We start from the raw sequence: 15052 nt of genomic DNA on the forward strand, positions 1-15052 counted from the left end.
TGAGGGCTGTGGTGGATTCTCCCTCACTAGCAATTTTTAAATCAAGATTGGATGCTTTTCTAAAAGACCTGTTATACTTCAAACAGGAATTCTTTTCGGGAAATTCTGTGGCTTGTGTTACACAGGAGGTCAGACTCACTAGACCATCACAGCAGTCACTTCTGGCCTTAGAATCTATTAATCTAATATTCATTTGTCTTATATACGGCATCTCTAACAAAATTCCTCGTATCTTCTTCACACATTGTATACAATCTCTTGGATCATATAACACCAGTGTGGAAACACTTAAGACTGAGTTTTTCTAAGTTGCCTTTCTAAGCAGATTTGGATGCCATTGATTGTAATGGGAATTGGATGTGGAAATCCTACAGACAGCCTTTTGTGTCCTGTTGCTATCCATAGGAACCATTGAGCGTGAGTCTGATGAAACACATCATGGAAGAGGCTGGTTCAGTGAGCGACATTTCCAGAGCACTCTCCACCCTGAAAGTGGCTGCGGAGTTCCTGGCCGTGACTGGGGGGAACCCGGAGCGGCTCCTGACTGAGTATGTCAGAAATGATCTGAAGATGGATGCTAATGCAAAGCAGTTCAGAGACTTACCAGTAAGAGATTAACTTTGGTTTGAATTCATGGTAATGACAATGAAGCTCTCTATAATAAGTATTTTTTGTTTTCATGCTTTCTACTATACATTCTGAATATATAAACATAGAGTACAGTTTCTTTCAAAAACTATTGTTTGAGCAAAAAATTATAGTTTTGACTAAATGAATATTTTTGCTTTCCATGGAAAATTTCAACTTTCCATCAAAAAAAATGAAAACTTTTAGGTTTAACCCCAAAATGGAAACAAAAACATCAATTTTCAGGTTGAAATTTTCCACAAAACCTTTCATTTGATTAAACTGAAACATTCTGCAGGAATTCAGCTCACCTGCCTCCTACCTCTGCAAGTTTTTCAGCTCCTCCATAGCCCCAGATCATTTAGACACTTCTGAAAAGATTACCCTGTTTTCATCTGGAGACATGCATTGTCTCTTTATTACATCTCAGCACATGGTGACTGGTGCCTTTTGACACTACTGCAATACAAATAAGTAATACTAATGAATAATCCACATGGGCACAGTCATACTAATGAATAATCCACATGGGCACAGTCTCTGAAAATGCCTGCAGGTGCCAGCAGGATCCCAACTTTTCAAACCAGAGCTTTACCGTTCTACTCAATGACCTATTCATTGAACTGAACTAGCTGAATAAACTGAAACAAAGAAAATATTCTCTCTGTGCCTACAAAAGGATGTCAAAAGCTGTTTTTGCTCTTCAGCAAACTCTGGTTCCAGGTGCTTAGCCAGTGATTCCCACCAGCTCAGTGGTTTGACATTCTTCAAAACTTTGGCAGTAGCAAAGCAACTGTGAAACACATATAGAATGTGCTCACTTCCGTGATGAGGATTTAAATATCAATGTTAAGGTTTTCTGGGTAAATCTCTGTCTGTGTTGTTTCATCCCAGGTTGTCCCACAAACCAAGCTGAAGCACATCCTGTCTCTGTGGCAGATCCTGTCAGCAAAGAGATCAGCGCTACTTGTACAAATGAACCAGGTAATGGAGGAATCCACCCCAGTGAGTGCCTGGGATGGGGCTGTGACTAGACTGAAAACTTGTAATCAGAAAATTGGGTTTTTGAGAAACTGAAGCTTTTCACAGAAAATTTTGACTTTGCTGAAAAAAGTAAAGCACAAAAACTTTCCAGCTGAAAACCAATTCCTCTTCTGGACATGTTGCTGAAAGCCAGCTGCACTGTGAAATGGGTGATTTTCAATTGCATGTAACTCCACCAGATCTAAACAGAGTTCCATGAACACAGCAAAAGGCACCTGCCTGGCCCTAGGGCCATCTCACTATCAAATGTCATGCTGCACGGCACAGACACAATTATTTTAGTTACTCTTTTGTTTTCTGATTAAAAGTCAAACTTTTGTGCAGGAAAAAATCCCAACATTTCCCCACCAGCTCTAGTTATGACCAGTCTTCTCTGCTCACTTGCTGTGTAGTCCTTCCTCTGCTGCTGTCAGGCTCCATCACTTGGAGTTTATAAATCGAGATGTGTCGTTCCTTTCTCAATGCTCCACTCTAGCTCAACCAGGAGTTATTGTACCAGAGGCAGGAATCTCTGGGGGAGATTTGACCAACAGACATTGGTCCAGTGAGAATACCTTACCCACTCATCTCTCTAATATCCTGGAACCAACATGGCTACAAAAACACCAACAATGATAATAATAGCATAGTACTGAAGAAAGGCTTTGTAATATAGCCGTTTCCGTGAATCCGTCCTGTGCTGCTGTTGTGAAATCCACTTTACACAGAAGATGTGCTGCCGGTTACATGTTTCAGCAAGCAGTATTTATAGGATGGTTTACAAGTTACAAAATGCTTTATATGTCATAAAATCCAGCCCACCAGCTTGTGTCAGTTCCTTAACTTGTTGTTCTGTATCTTCCCTTACTTTGTTTTGGATAGTACTGGTCCAGCTTGTACTGGGCACAACATTAATGTATTTTGCCTTTGGCAAGTTTCTTATTTTCTAATTCCAAAGCTGACTTCAGCTTTGCAAAGTGTTATGGGATACTTAGCACGAGTGAACAGGATTATAAAAAGACACAGACCAATTCAGACCAGGTAACTGCTAGAAATGTATCTACAATCTAATGTTCTATTGATACTGTGTGTTTAATGCATTGTGGTATCATTATTGATAATATGAGATGGATGGATGGATCATAGATTGATAGACATTAGCCCAGCATATATTGGTCAATAAAAGCTTTGAACGTTGTGCTGGCTACAGGGGCCGCAGCACTGGCCTGAGGTCACCTGGAGAGCCACCTGCTCCATCCCACCCTGGGAGCACCCCCTATATGTAGGACAGAAGCAAGCGTCACCGGGCTACACCTGCTCTGAGTCAAATAAGGACACTAGGCACATCCTCAGCTGCTCCGTTCATGGGGCATCCAGCCACTTCTGCAGCACCTCTGCAGTTGCCACCACTGACACTGTGCTTCTCATTTCAGAATCCCTTCTTCCTGATAGACAAGGGCTACCATGACGAGCTGGCTGACCAGGAGAGGGAGGAGCTGACAACCGCATTGTCCACGGTCAATATTGAGTTTTTTATCATTGAGCTACACGAAATGATCACAGTGGCATTGGAAAGCTACAAAAACAGTTGGGGGTAATGACATATTTCTCTTGTCTGTGAATATTCGAAGGGCTCTGTACAAACATTTAGATCCAGATAATTTTTTTTTTTTACTTTTAATTTGGAGCAGGCACAAACCACTTTAAAAATTATTCCCTGTTGATTTAAGAGCCTTTGTGGATATGTTTGTTTGGTTGGTTTTTTTTAAATGCAGATTAAAAGATCAAGGCAATTGTTGGGGAAGAAACCCAGCATCTTAAAATGGCCTGTATATTACTTGTATGCTGTATTAAAAGGGAAAGGTCAAATCATATCACATATAAAAGGTCATTTTCCATTGATCTCCCAGTCTTCTAGAATTAGATAACCTGCAGTTGCTAATAATATAGGCTAGAGATTCTCAGATTTTCCATACTGCAGAACTAGAGGGGCTTAAAGAAGGGCAATGAGAATGATCAGGTGTGTGGAAAAGCTCTTATGAAGAGAGACTGAACAGACTGAAATTGTTACGTAGGAAAAGAGGAGATTTAATAATGGTCTATAAAATACTGACTGGTCTAGAGAAGGAAGATCAGGAGGCATCTGTTCTTCCAGTCCCATAACACAAGAACAAAGGGATGTTCAATGGAATTGAAAGATGGGAAATTCAAAACTGGTCAGAGGGAATAGTTTTGTACATGGCTTGTGATTAGCTTGTGGAACTCACTGCCACATGAAGTCATTGAGGCTGAGAATTTAGTGAGACTTAAGAACGGATTAGGCATGTCTATGGATCATAAGAACATCCATTGTTATTGATAAAAATTCCAGCAGGGATATTAACTCTCATTCTTTAGGTAACAGCTGGAGTTTTGGTATCTTCTATTCCTTATGACCCTTTAATGCTTCATTTTCTTCCCCAGAGTTGTGTCCAGTACTGGATAATTTCACCCACTGCTGTTTAAGAGCACACCGTTCTGCTTAAAAATTGATGGGAGGAAATGTTACCTCTTGTCTGACAATTCTTGAATCTTCCCCAGTTGAGGCTTTAGAAACTTTACACGCAGGGCTTTTTCAAATGAAAAATTGAGTTTTGGAGTAAATGTAAATTTTCTCAGGAAGTATCTGCCTTCCTCAAAAAAAATTGGTTCAGAAAATCAAAAATTTTGAGATTTTTTTCATTTATTTGAGTCATCAACATTTCACTTTTCAGCAGTGTTAAGCTGAAAATGTTTACTTTTTAGTTGCTGAAAACCAAACCATTTTCAGGGTTTGGGTTTTTTTGGGGGGGTGGGTGTTCATTTTTTGAAAAAAGTCAAAACTTGCTGCAGAAAAATACCCATTGTTATATCTGCTGAAGTGACCAACAGTGTGAAAAGGGAACTCAAGAAATCGGGTGCACCTGTCAGAATTAGCACTTAGTCTTTGTGAACCAGTGTCCTGTACATTTACAAATCGGTTTTCTTTTATGAACAGGATAGTGGAGACCTTTCAAGAATATTTAGAAAACGAGAAAAAAGAAGAAAATTACATTGTGAATCTGACCAGCGCTGTGAGCCGAGACCTTCAGCTGAAGAACGTCATTTCAGTGTGGAAAACTGCTGTGCTAATCAACAAAACATACGCTCGCTGCTCCGTCCAAGAGTGAATGGGTCCTTGAATTGTTTCCAGTGGATACCAAAACCAATTACTACACCCAGCCTGTAGTCCACAGTGATTTAGGAAGAGGAGTTTCCTTGAGTGAGTCTCGTCAAATCACCAGGCTGATGCATCACTTGAATCAAAATAAGCCTTCAATCAGATTGAAGCGGTGCCTAGGCCTGGGCATTTGAGTTGAGATGTTATGGGCATGACCAGCTATGCGAGTGTTGCTATGCATGTTGCTTTCTGCAAGCGGGTGAATTTCACCCACTGGGAACTACAAATTGTAGGCATGATTCTTGTGCCATTATGGCCTTGTCAACATGTGGTGCTTTAACGCTACCAGTCTAGAGAAGGGGAGTAAGCGATACCTCTGTAAGTGCACTGATCTGTAAGAGGAAGCACTGGAACCCAGGGGCTAGAGCAGGGAGGTGGGACTCAGGAGACCTGTGTTCTGTTCAGTAAAATGGGAGAAATGATACTGATCTGTTACATAAAGTGCTGTGGCATCTGCAGCACAACTTCCGATTGTTGGCCGTGCCTTGCACTGAGCAGTAACCACTGGAGTCAGCGAGGCTGGTTCTCAGCCTGGCCATTCCTGCAGTCATTTGTGCCTGAGCAAAGCGCGTGTAAAATGCCAACAAATCAGAAAGGTCCTTTGCAGCCACGTTGCCTTCTCTTGGCGCAAGAATAACACAAAGTGCAAAGTGGAGGAGATGACCCCATGGATAACAGAGCATTAGGCCCCTAATTTTTAAAGTCTTGATGAATCATCTCAGCCAGGGATTCTCAGACTTGGTCTGAATCACCCTCCATTGTATTCTAGCTCTTATGCTTTAGCAGATGGAATCATCCCCAGTTCTTTCGGGCAGTGTCATGGCATGCACCGTATTACAGAATCTGTGATCTCAGTGGTCCCTTCTGGCCTTACAATCTGTGGGTCTCTGCTCAGTGCTTTGCAGCTAATGAAAAATGAAGTGTTAGGAAATATATTTGCATCTCTAGTTTTCTGCCTAGCTTTCAATGCAGACATTTCCCTGTGCCTCTCAATAAACTATGGAACAAGAAAGTGTCACATTCTTCTAGTTATTACTAGGTTTGAAGACTTGGTGAAAGTGAGAATGCGCAAGCGAACCCTATCTGTGTCTGTGCACTCTTATATGTGTGTGCATCTGGGAGAAAATTATCTTTCCATTCTAGTGAAATGAATTGGAATAGGAATCCTCTTAATAGTGGTCGCCCATTCTGTTAATATTTTCAAAAGATATTTAAAATGTTTCCCCCATCTTGAATCAGGACAAGAAGACAAAATCCCCAAAATATTTGCACACTAAAAAAACCTTGTTTTCCCATTTTGGGTCAATTGAAACATTTCATTTTGTTAACTTTGCAATATTTCATTTTCTCTCTTTTTAACCTTTTGCTTTTAATCTAACCAGCCTCAGTTCTGAAACAAAAAGTTAACTTTGCACCAGAAAACAATTTTTTCGTTTAGAAAATCTCCAAACAAAATGTCTTGACAAAACATTTTTCTCAACATTTTTGTTTTTTGTTTATTTTTAGTCAGGAAATTCCCATTCTTGGTTCAATGAATCTGGATTTTTCAATGAAAAAAACAAGTATCAAAGATTTCTCAGTTCTGCTTTTTAAGCCTTCTCTATATAACCCCCCCTTATACAGTATGCCCTCTGTCTCCCTCCTGCCAGTGGTTGAACCAGCTAGATCAATGAGCCTGCTTCTGCGTTTGGCTAACAGAGGCCTTTTAGCTCACATGGGAAAGGCTCCTGCTTTTAGCTCTCTATATAATCAAAGATTCAATCCATTGCCACTAGGGCACATTACACCCACACAAAGAAACTGGACCAGTTTAATTTAAATCAGTTTAAGGCTGAGCTCTTCCGTTGATATAAATTTGTGTTATATCAGTTCATCTTAAACCAGCTGGGAAAAACGTTTAGGCTGAACCAAAACAAGGCCAGTGTCCATCAGTGTGATATAATGTGAGATGTCCAGACATTTTTACAGTAAATTAACTAAATTGATTTTAAAAGTGATTTCAGGCCAAGTTTGCTTTCCAACTTCCACTGGCTTCATTATACTGTTTAGTTAAACTAGTTGAAAATCCTGTGTGAGTACTCTCATTTCAGTGTAAGAGTGGCTTATTTCTGTTTAGTTTGACCCAACTCCTAGTCAACTTAACCAGAATGTCAGCCTTGACCTGGAATAAAGATGTCCACACAGGAATTGAAACCAATTTAACAGAAGCAGTTTAAAAATCACATTACTGCAAGTTTCTCATGCAGGCAGGCCCAAAACTAAATTAGCTGAAGTTGGATTTAAGCAAAATCAATTTTCATCCCTTTTAAACCAAAATCGGGGGCCTGGTCTACACTACAGAGTTAGGTTGACATAAGGCAGCTTACACTGAGTGTCTACACCAAGGGTCGGCAACCAATGGCACTCGAGCCGATTTTTAATGGCACGCTGGGGCCTGCTGGGACTCCAGTGTGCCATTAAAAATCCTGCCGGCACGGCAAGCCTCAGGGTCCGCATTCCCAGGCCTGAGCGTCCGACCGAGCACAGCAAGCCGTCACCCCTCCCCCCCGCCTTTCCCCTCTTCCCCTGGAGCCCTGCTGCCGGGTGCGCAGCACTCGGGGGGGCCGGGGCTGCGCGCTCCCATGGGGCAGCGTTTGGCTCCGTGGGGAGGGAAAGACGTTCCCCGCTCATCCGGAACCCTGCCGCCATGCGCTCAGCATTCTGAGGGGTGGGGCTGCGCGCATGTGGTGCGGCAAGGCTCCGGATGAGCGGGGAGCTTCATGGTAAGGGGTCCGGGGCTGGGGGGGTTGGATAAGGGGTGAGGGCAGTCGGGACAGGGAGCAGGGTGGGTTGGATGGGGGGTGGTTGGGGCAGGGGTCTCTGAAAGGGAGAGTCAGGGAGCAGGGGAGGTGGATGGGGTATGGGAGTTCTGGGGTCTGTTGGGGTGGGGGGTGGATAGGGGTCAGGGCAGTCAGGGGACAGGGAGTAAGGAGGGTCCTGGGAGGAGCAGTTAAAGTGGGGGGGTCTCCGGAGGGGGTGGTCGGGACAAGGAGCTGGGGCGCTTGGATGAGTCGGGAGTTCTGTGGGGGGGCTGTCAGGAGGCAGGGGTGTGGAGAGGGGTTAGGGGAGGCAGGGAGAAGAGGGGGTTGTATGGGTCAGGAGTTCTGGGGGTCCTGTCAGGGGGCAGGGAGCGGTTGGCTAGGCATGGGAGTCCGGGAGGGGGTGTCTGGATGCGGGGGTGTGTGGATAAGGGTCGGGGAAGTCAGGGGACAGGTAGGGGATAGGGTCCTGGGGGGCAGTTAGGGCAGGGGTCCCAGGAGGGGGTAGTCAGGGGACAAGGAGAGTGGGGGTTGGGGGTTCTGAAGGGGAAAGTCACCTGGCCCTGACCCCTGAGCCTCCCCGCCACACCCAGCCCTCTGCCCTGAGCCCTGCATCCCAACACTCCCCTCAGGCCCCTGCCCTGAGTCCTGTACCTTCCTTATACACACCCAGACCTCTGTTGACTCCTTCACACACTCCCCCCACGATCCCTGCCCTGATTCTGGCAGCCCCACACATACCCCTCCCCCCCCTTACACCGGCACCCCCCTCACATGCCCCCAGCGCTCTGCCCTGACTCTTGCACCCCCCCCCACATTCCCACCTCCCACCCAATGCCCCCCACACATCCCCACCCTGAGCACCAAATGGGAGCTCCTGCACACACACCCCCACATTCCCACCTGCACCCCTCACACCAAATAGGAGCTGCCCAGGTAAGTGCCCCAACCCTGAGCCCCCTCCCTCATTCTAGCTTCTGGCCAGACCCTTCACCCCCAGCCCTGTGCTCAATGCACTCCCACCCTCAGATCAGTGCAGAGAGAGGAAGAGAATGGGCCAGAACCAGGGAGAAGGTAGGTACTCACTGTATGTGGGCAGGGCTGGGACCCCAGACTGGCAGCGGGCTGAGCGGGTCCGGCAGCTGGATCCTGCCTGGCAGGAGCCGACGGATGGAACCCCTGAGCAGTGGGCTGAGCCGCTCAGCCCACTGCCGGTCTGGGGTCTTGGCTGCCGGCCCCACACAGCCTGCTGCTGGTCTGGGGTTCTGGCAGCCAGACCCTTCCCAGCTGGGGTCCCAGCCACAGGCCCCGCTCAGCCCACTGCTGAACCCCAGACTAGCAGCGGGCTGAGCGGGCTGGCGGCGTAAGATCAACATTTTAATTTAATTTTAAATGAAGCTTCTTAAACATTTTGAAAACCTTGTTTATTTTACAATACAACACTAGTTTAGTTATATAGACTTGTAGAGAGAGAGCCCTTCTAAAAAACGTTAAAATGTATTACCAGCATGCAAAACCTTAAATTAGAGTGAATAAATGAAGACTTGGCACAGCACTTCTGAAAGGTTGCTGACCCCTGGTCTACACTATAAAAGTCGTCCACTACACCAATGTAATAAACTCCACATAATGCTTCAGTCAATATAGTTAGGACACCACAGTGTCCATGAAGACACTGCATTACTTACATTATCGCCAGGCCGAGGAAGCACCAGGCCTCCCGCATCGAGTGGTGGACCCGGTAATGGGCCCCCTAGCAAGGCAACAGGAAGGACACCCTCGAGTGCTGCCCCGGCACGTGCCACAGGTGGCAGTTGGAGTTGCACCTGCCGGCAGAAGGACAGGACATGACGGAGGGCGGGGTCCTTGCAGCCGAACTGGAGAGGGCTGATGATGGACATGGTTTTCCCCAGGGTGGAGAGGGAAGGCAACAGGACAGCGTTGTGGAGCAAGGGCAGGATGGAGGTCAGTACCATCTGTACGCCCAGGTCCTCCAGCAGGGGTTCCTCCACCCCCACTGCCAGGCCCTTCTTCACCACCTCCTGAGCGGCTGCATCCGATGCCAGGAAGAACACCATCTTCCCATACATTTTGGAGGCTGCCATGATGGCTTTGGGCCCCACCACCTGCACCAATGCCCACATGTAAGTTTCGACGTGGGGTGAGATGGACACCAGGAGGCAACGGACTCTGTGCCTCTTGGTCAGCAAGGGGAAGGGACCCCAGTCACCAGGGATGGTACTGGAGGTGATGGTCAGGGCAAGTGGCGCAGTGATGCATGGAGGGGCTCCAAGCCTCTCCCCCAGCCGCCCCACAGCAGCAGAGGTTACCACCACAGCAGGAACACAGGTGTTATAGTCACTCAGTCCAAAAGCAGCAACAAACCCCCTCCACAGTGTCTCGCAGCAGCCTTCCTCCTCCTCCTCAGCTAGGGCAGAAGGCACCAAGACAGAAGCAGAAGCAAGCAGGTGCCATTCAGCCAAGCAGGCGGGACCCAGAAATGGTGGGGTCCTCGCTTCTCCTTCCATAGGGCGAGGTATGCCAGCTGTGCCCTCCCCCCGCCCCCACACACGAACAGCAACAACAGCAGCAGTCCAGGGAGGGAATTCCAGCCAGCAGCAGCTCAGGGAGGGAGGAAGCTCCAGCCAGTACAGCAGCCAGAGAGATGACACTTGTAGTGGTCTGACTGGAAAAACCTGGGAGGTGCTTGTGCCCGCCCACTTCTAAAGGCCCCTCCCCTAGCCTAGCAGGAGGGAACACTGGATCCAGGTTCCAAATGAATACTTGGGACAACTAATGTAAAACAGGGTCAGGAACGATGGTCGGAGGTTCAAAATGTGGGATCCAGATGGGGACACTGAGCAGCGGAGCATGGACAAAGCTCACTGCTCCTCAAAGGTGTCTAGGGAGACAGTGCATGCTGCCCAGAGGAACTCTGCCTGGAGACATGAAACCAGGGAGGACCGGAAATAGGCCCCACAGTCGCAGAGCACCCCCTTGTTTAGCATCCTCCTCCTGGTGTTTTAGATGGTGACCTCAGCTAGGGCCAGGAGGAGGTTGATGAGGTTTTGCAACTTCGTGGGACCAAGGATAGGGTGTGGTTCTCCCTCATGCTGCAGAAGGGGCAGGCCTCGAGTACGGGGGTGAACCACGCCAGGTACATGCCTGTGCTTACGTCTCCGTGAAGGAGCCACCAACTGATGTCCCTGGCGGACTGTGGGAACAAGATGGAATATTGGCTGGTGGTAGGTAGACTCGCCATTTCGGGTCGGGGCAGGACACAAGGATGAGGCAATGCAACATGTGGAGCACAAGCATGTACAGTTGGGCCCTAGGCATGGTTCGGAAGTGAATCAGCTGCAGGGTATGCAGACAGCTTGGGGTGTGACAGGGTGGGTGCCGGGGGGGGTGGGGGGGCTTGTGGAACAGGGGCCTGATAAAAAAGTCCTAGGGTGAGGGGTGGGCAGGGAGCTCCCACTCACAGGGCCTGCTGCAGGAAAATGAGAGAAGTGGGTGATAAGGCTGCCACCACCTCTGGAGCATGCAAGGGGGCGGGGAGGAAGGGTGGAGAGCCCCAGGCGCTGATTGAGCACCCGAGGGTCCACCCAGTCCCCCTGTTGTAATCCAGGAGGTCTCCGACCCTGGTGGTTTCTGCCAGGACCAGCCTCTGGTGCAACTAGGGAGACTCTGCCAACTGCACACAAAGTTGGGGGTTGTGTAGCAGGGGCTCTACGAGGAGGTCTGCCCCCCCCCAATAGACCTGGTCACTGAGAACAGCTTCCTGGGCCGGAGGAGGTCCTGGTAGAAGACCAGCAGCTCAGAGATGTCTCGTGGAAGAGGCCTCAGGTAGAGAAAAAGGAGGTGCTTGTCATATCGGAGCCCTCGGAGGTGGTGGAGGAAGGTGTGAGCCAACGTGCTCCATGCCTGACTACCTACACCATTAAAGGAGTCTCTGCAGGACCTGGAGGCGGAAGACATGGACCTGGCTACAAAGGCAGATCTGGCCCTGTCCTCTCTCCTCCAGTGAAAGACTCAGGAACCCCTGCAGAGACCCATTGCAGTCCTGGCCAGAAAAACTCCAGGGCTGTCCTCTGGAGCTGGGCCAGAATCCCCAGGGCTGGGCTCAGGGTATTGAGCTGGTGCCAGAACATGGACAGGACTAGCTAGTTCAGCACCAGTGTCCTCTCTTGTGGGGAGAGACTCTGGAGCAGTCCCATCCATCTCCACAGCTGCTCACCCACCCTGGCTGCCAAATCCCTCCAGCTCTCCGACAGACAAGGATGCGTGGCAGAAAGCTAGACGTCTAGAGCAGTGGACCCGTGCGCCACTGGATGGCTTGAAGTGCAGGTGGGAGTTCGCCTGCCACCCGTCCCAGGCCACGAGGCCAGAGCTCTTGACCCAGGAGGAGGAGGCCACTGAGTAGATGCCTGGCAAACCTTCACCCGAACCAGGTCGCCCGGGTCCTGGACCACAGGAGCATGTCGTTGGCGTATGCCAACAGGACCAGCCGCACCTGACTGGCTCGGTCAGTGTCCAATTGAACCGGACCAGACATTCCCCGCATGAGCTAAAAAGCTTCCGTTAATCAAGGCTGACTGTGTGGGCCAGTTACCAGTAGAGGGGGCCAGTGTGCTGCATTGAGCAGATGGGGGTCACACTTATTTGAAAACCTAAACATTGGCGTGGAGGGGTTTTGGGGGGGGGGTGTCTGTCAGTGGAGATGGGGCACCTCTTTCTCAAAGCCCCACTCCAGTTCAGCTAGGAGTTCGGGGGCTGGAGGCAGAGATCAGTGTGGGAGATTCTCTGTCCCCTAAATGTTTTTTACACCCAGAACACAAGAACTGGGGCCAAGCATGCTGGGTTGAGGGGATCCGGCTGAGGAATGAACAGCCAGAGGGCACTGAGTGAATGCAGAGTGTGAATGGCTCCAAGACGTGCTGCCAAACCTTCCTCTGTGAAAAGGCCTTTACACCATAAGAAGGATACTTGCAACTCTGACCCCGTCTATTCAATAAGCCCCAGAGCTGACCCTTCTATCCCCAAATCCCACCACTAACCCCTTTTCAACCCAATAAACCCCAGAACCTTGTGACATCTGTTGGCCTTTTTACAGCATTAAAAATAGACTGTTTCCCCTCGTTTTTGTTGCTGCTCCAGGACAGTACTTTGCCATTCACCCCATGGCTCCTTTGGAACCTCTCGTGAAGTACCTGGGCCAAAGCCTTGTTACAAGTTCAAAGAAACGATGTCCACCACTTCTCCTTTAGTCATTATTTTATTGACACACTCGAAGAATTCTAGCAGGTTAGTGAGGCGTGGTTTCCCTATGGGGAGGCTGTGCTGGTTAGACACTAGCATATATCACTATCTTCTAGCTGTTTGGTAACTCTGTTTTTGTTTGTCTGAACCAGATTTAACAGATATGGAGAGGTAGGGCTCACAGGTCTGTAATTCCCACGATTGCCCCAAACAGCTTTGGTAAAATCACTTGCAAAAGACATAAGAGAGTCTTTTGCCACCACACTCTGCGTTGATGCAAGGATTTCTGGCTGAGGAACTCAAAAGCTCTTTACTCATAGATGAATCCTCCCTAGCCCAGATTGACATGGAGAGGGGATGTCAGTGGAAGGGCTGCAGAGGGAACCCAGGAGTCCAGACTGCCAGCCTCCAGGCCTAATCATAAGACTATCAGGGTTGGAAGGGATCTCAGAAGGTCATCTAGTCCAACCCCCTGCTCAAAGGAAGACCAATCCCCAGATTTTCACCCCAGTTCCCCAAGAGGCTCCCTTAAGGATTGAACTCATAACCCTGGGTTTAGCAGGCTAATGCTCAAACCACTGAGCTATCCCTTCCCTCCAAAATCAGAGGCTGTCAGGGACTTTAGGAGGTCCAACCCCCTAGATTCTGCCTAGATTATTGTGTTAGAAAATTAAAGCTTTTCCCAGAAAGCAGCTCATGCTTATTGAGGTTGTCTGCCTATCTGCCTGAGAGCAGAAGGAACGACTATCATTCCCTGCCTGTGTCTGCTCTACAATATTTTGCCTAGCCTAGGTGCTCTCATTATAACCGCACATTAGTGAGGGGAGTGCCTTCAAACTGGGGCTGCCAGACTGTATCAAACCCGGGATTCCTCTGGCCCAGTGGCTTCTCTCTGACACTGGGCTGGCGCCAGATGCTGCAGAAGAAAGGGAGAGGAACCATGTTCGGGATCATCTACCCATATGAATGTCTCATCGTAATAGCTAGAGATCACCTTAAACCCTAGAACTTGAGGTTTAATATCCCTTTCAAACCCACTTCTTTATCATTTACTATCATACAGGTCTTGTTAGCCACATAAACATCCAGTCCCTCTTTGAATCTGGCTACGTTCTCAGTGACAGCAGCATCCTGTGGCAGGCAGTTCCACAATCCAGTAACACACTGTGTGGAAGAGTCCTGAGGAATTGGTGGAGGGCTGGAACCCAGTTTTGCAAAAGGACAAAGATGGACACGCAGGTGAGGGACCAGCTAGAAAAGGAGGCTAGGCACAAAGATCAGGAATCTGAAGATCTTAAAAGTCTCTAGTTTCCCTCTATAGCGCTTTGAATAGAGGAAGAGGCTCTCAGTCTTTGGCAGCCTGGTGATTAGGGCTTTGCTGGCTTCCTGAGCCAATCATGGGTTTGAAGCATGTGGAAACTGTCCATTTCTTCCCACAATTACTTGTCTGTCTCTTAGCTCCTTTCTGATTCACAACAGCCCCTCTCCTTTCACCCTGTGGTTAACAAAATTACTTAGCAGCCTTCTTAGTCATTAGACCCAAAGCACAATCTCTCATTTCCCCCTCTTCCTTAATAACAAAACTCCAGAGGAGTCAGCAAAATGAGTTTAGTTCCAGTGTCAAAGATTTGCTAAAGATGAGAGTTGTACAATGGTCACCTGACAGACAGTGAAATCTCAGCCACTTGGAATATGCAGAACAAGGCTGGGCCAATACACTGTTTGGTCAGTCCTGCATTGGACGGGGAGGCAATGGAAAGCAGTACAAGTAAGTGATGTAAACCAGAGACTGTCATTGACTGTGTCTGTGCAGCACCGGGTGTGACTGGGCCCTGATCCCAGTCGCTGTGTGTCTGTGCAGTGCCTGGCATGACAGGGCCTGATCTCGGTCACTGTGTGTCTGTGCAGTGCCTGGCATGACAGGGCCTGATCTCGGTCACTGTGTGTCTGTGCAGTGCCCAGCATGATGGGGCCTGATCTCGGTCACTGCGTGTCTGTGCAGCACTGGGTGTGACAGGTCCCTGATCTCAGTCACTGCGTATCTGTGCAGCGCCCGGCTCAACTGGCTCCTGATCTCAGTCACTGCGCATCTGTGCAGTGCCCGGCA

The 15052-nt window shown here is 48.5% G+C and overlaps 1 protein-coding gene across 2 annotated transcripts in view; it reads left to right on the forward strand.

Annotated features, from left to right (window-relative positions):
* The window catches only part of LOC115651382 (E3 ubiquitin-protein ligase RNF213-like), a 170080-nt gene extending 164174 nt beyond the window's left edge, over positions 1-5906 (forward strand). For both annotated transcript variants that reach the window (XM_030562298.1, XM_030562299.1), the window contains 4 exons: positions 406-606; positions 1522-1611; positions 3084-3244; positions 4667-5906. In XM_030562298.1, coding sequence (XP_030418158.1) covers positions 406-606; positions 1522-1611; positions 3084-3244; positions 4667-4838 — 624 coding nt within the window. In that variant the 3' untranslated portion in view covers positions 4839-5906. The remainder of the gene's footprint in view (positions 1-405; positions 607-1521; positions 1612-3083; positions 3245-4666) is intronic.
* The last annotated feature ends 9146 nt before the right edge of the window (positions 5907-15052 follow it).

This window comes from Gopherus evgoodei, chromosome 4 (genome assembly GCF_007399415.2).
Source record: "Gopherus evgoodei ecotype Sinaloan lineage chromosome 4, rGopEvg1_v1.p, whole genome shotgun sequence".
In the NCBI taxonomy this organism is placed as follows: domain Eukaryota; kingdom Metazoa; phylum Chordata; order Testudines; family Testudinidae; genus Gopherus; species Gopherus evgoodei.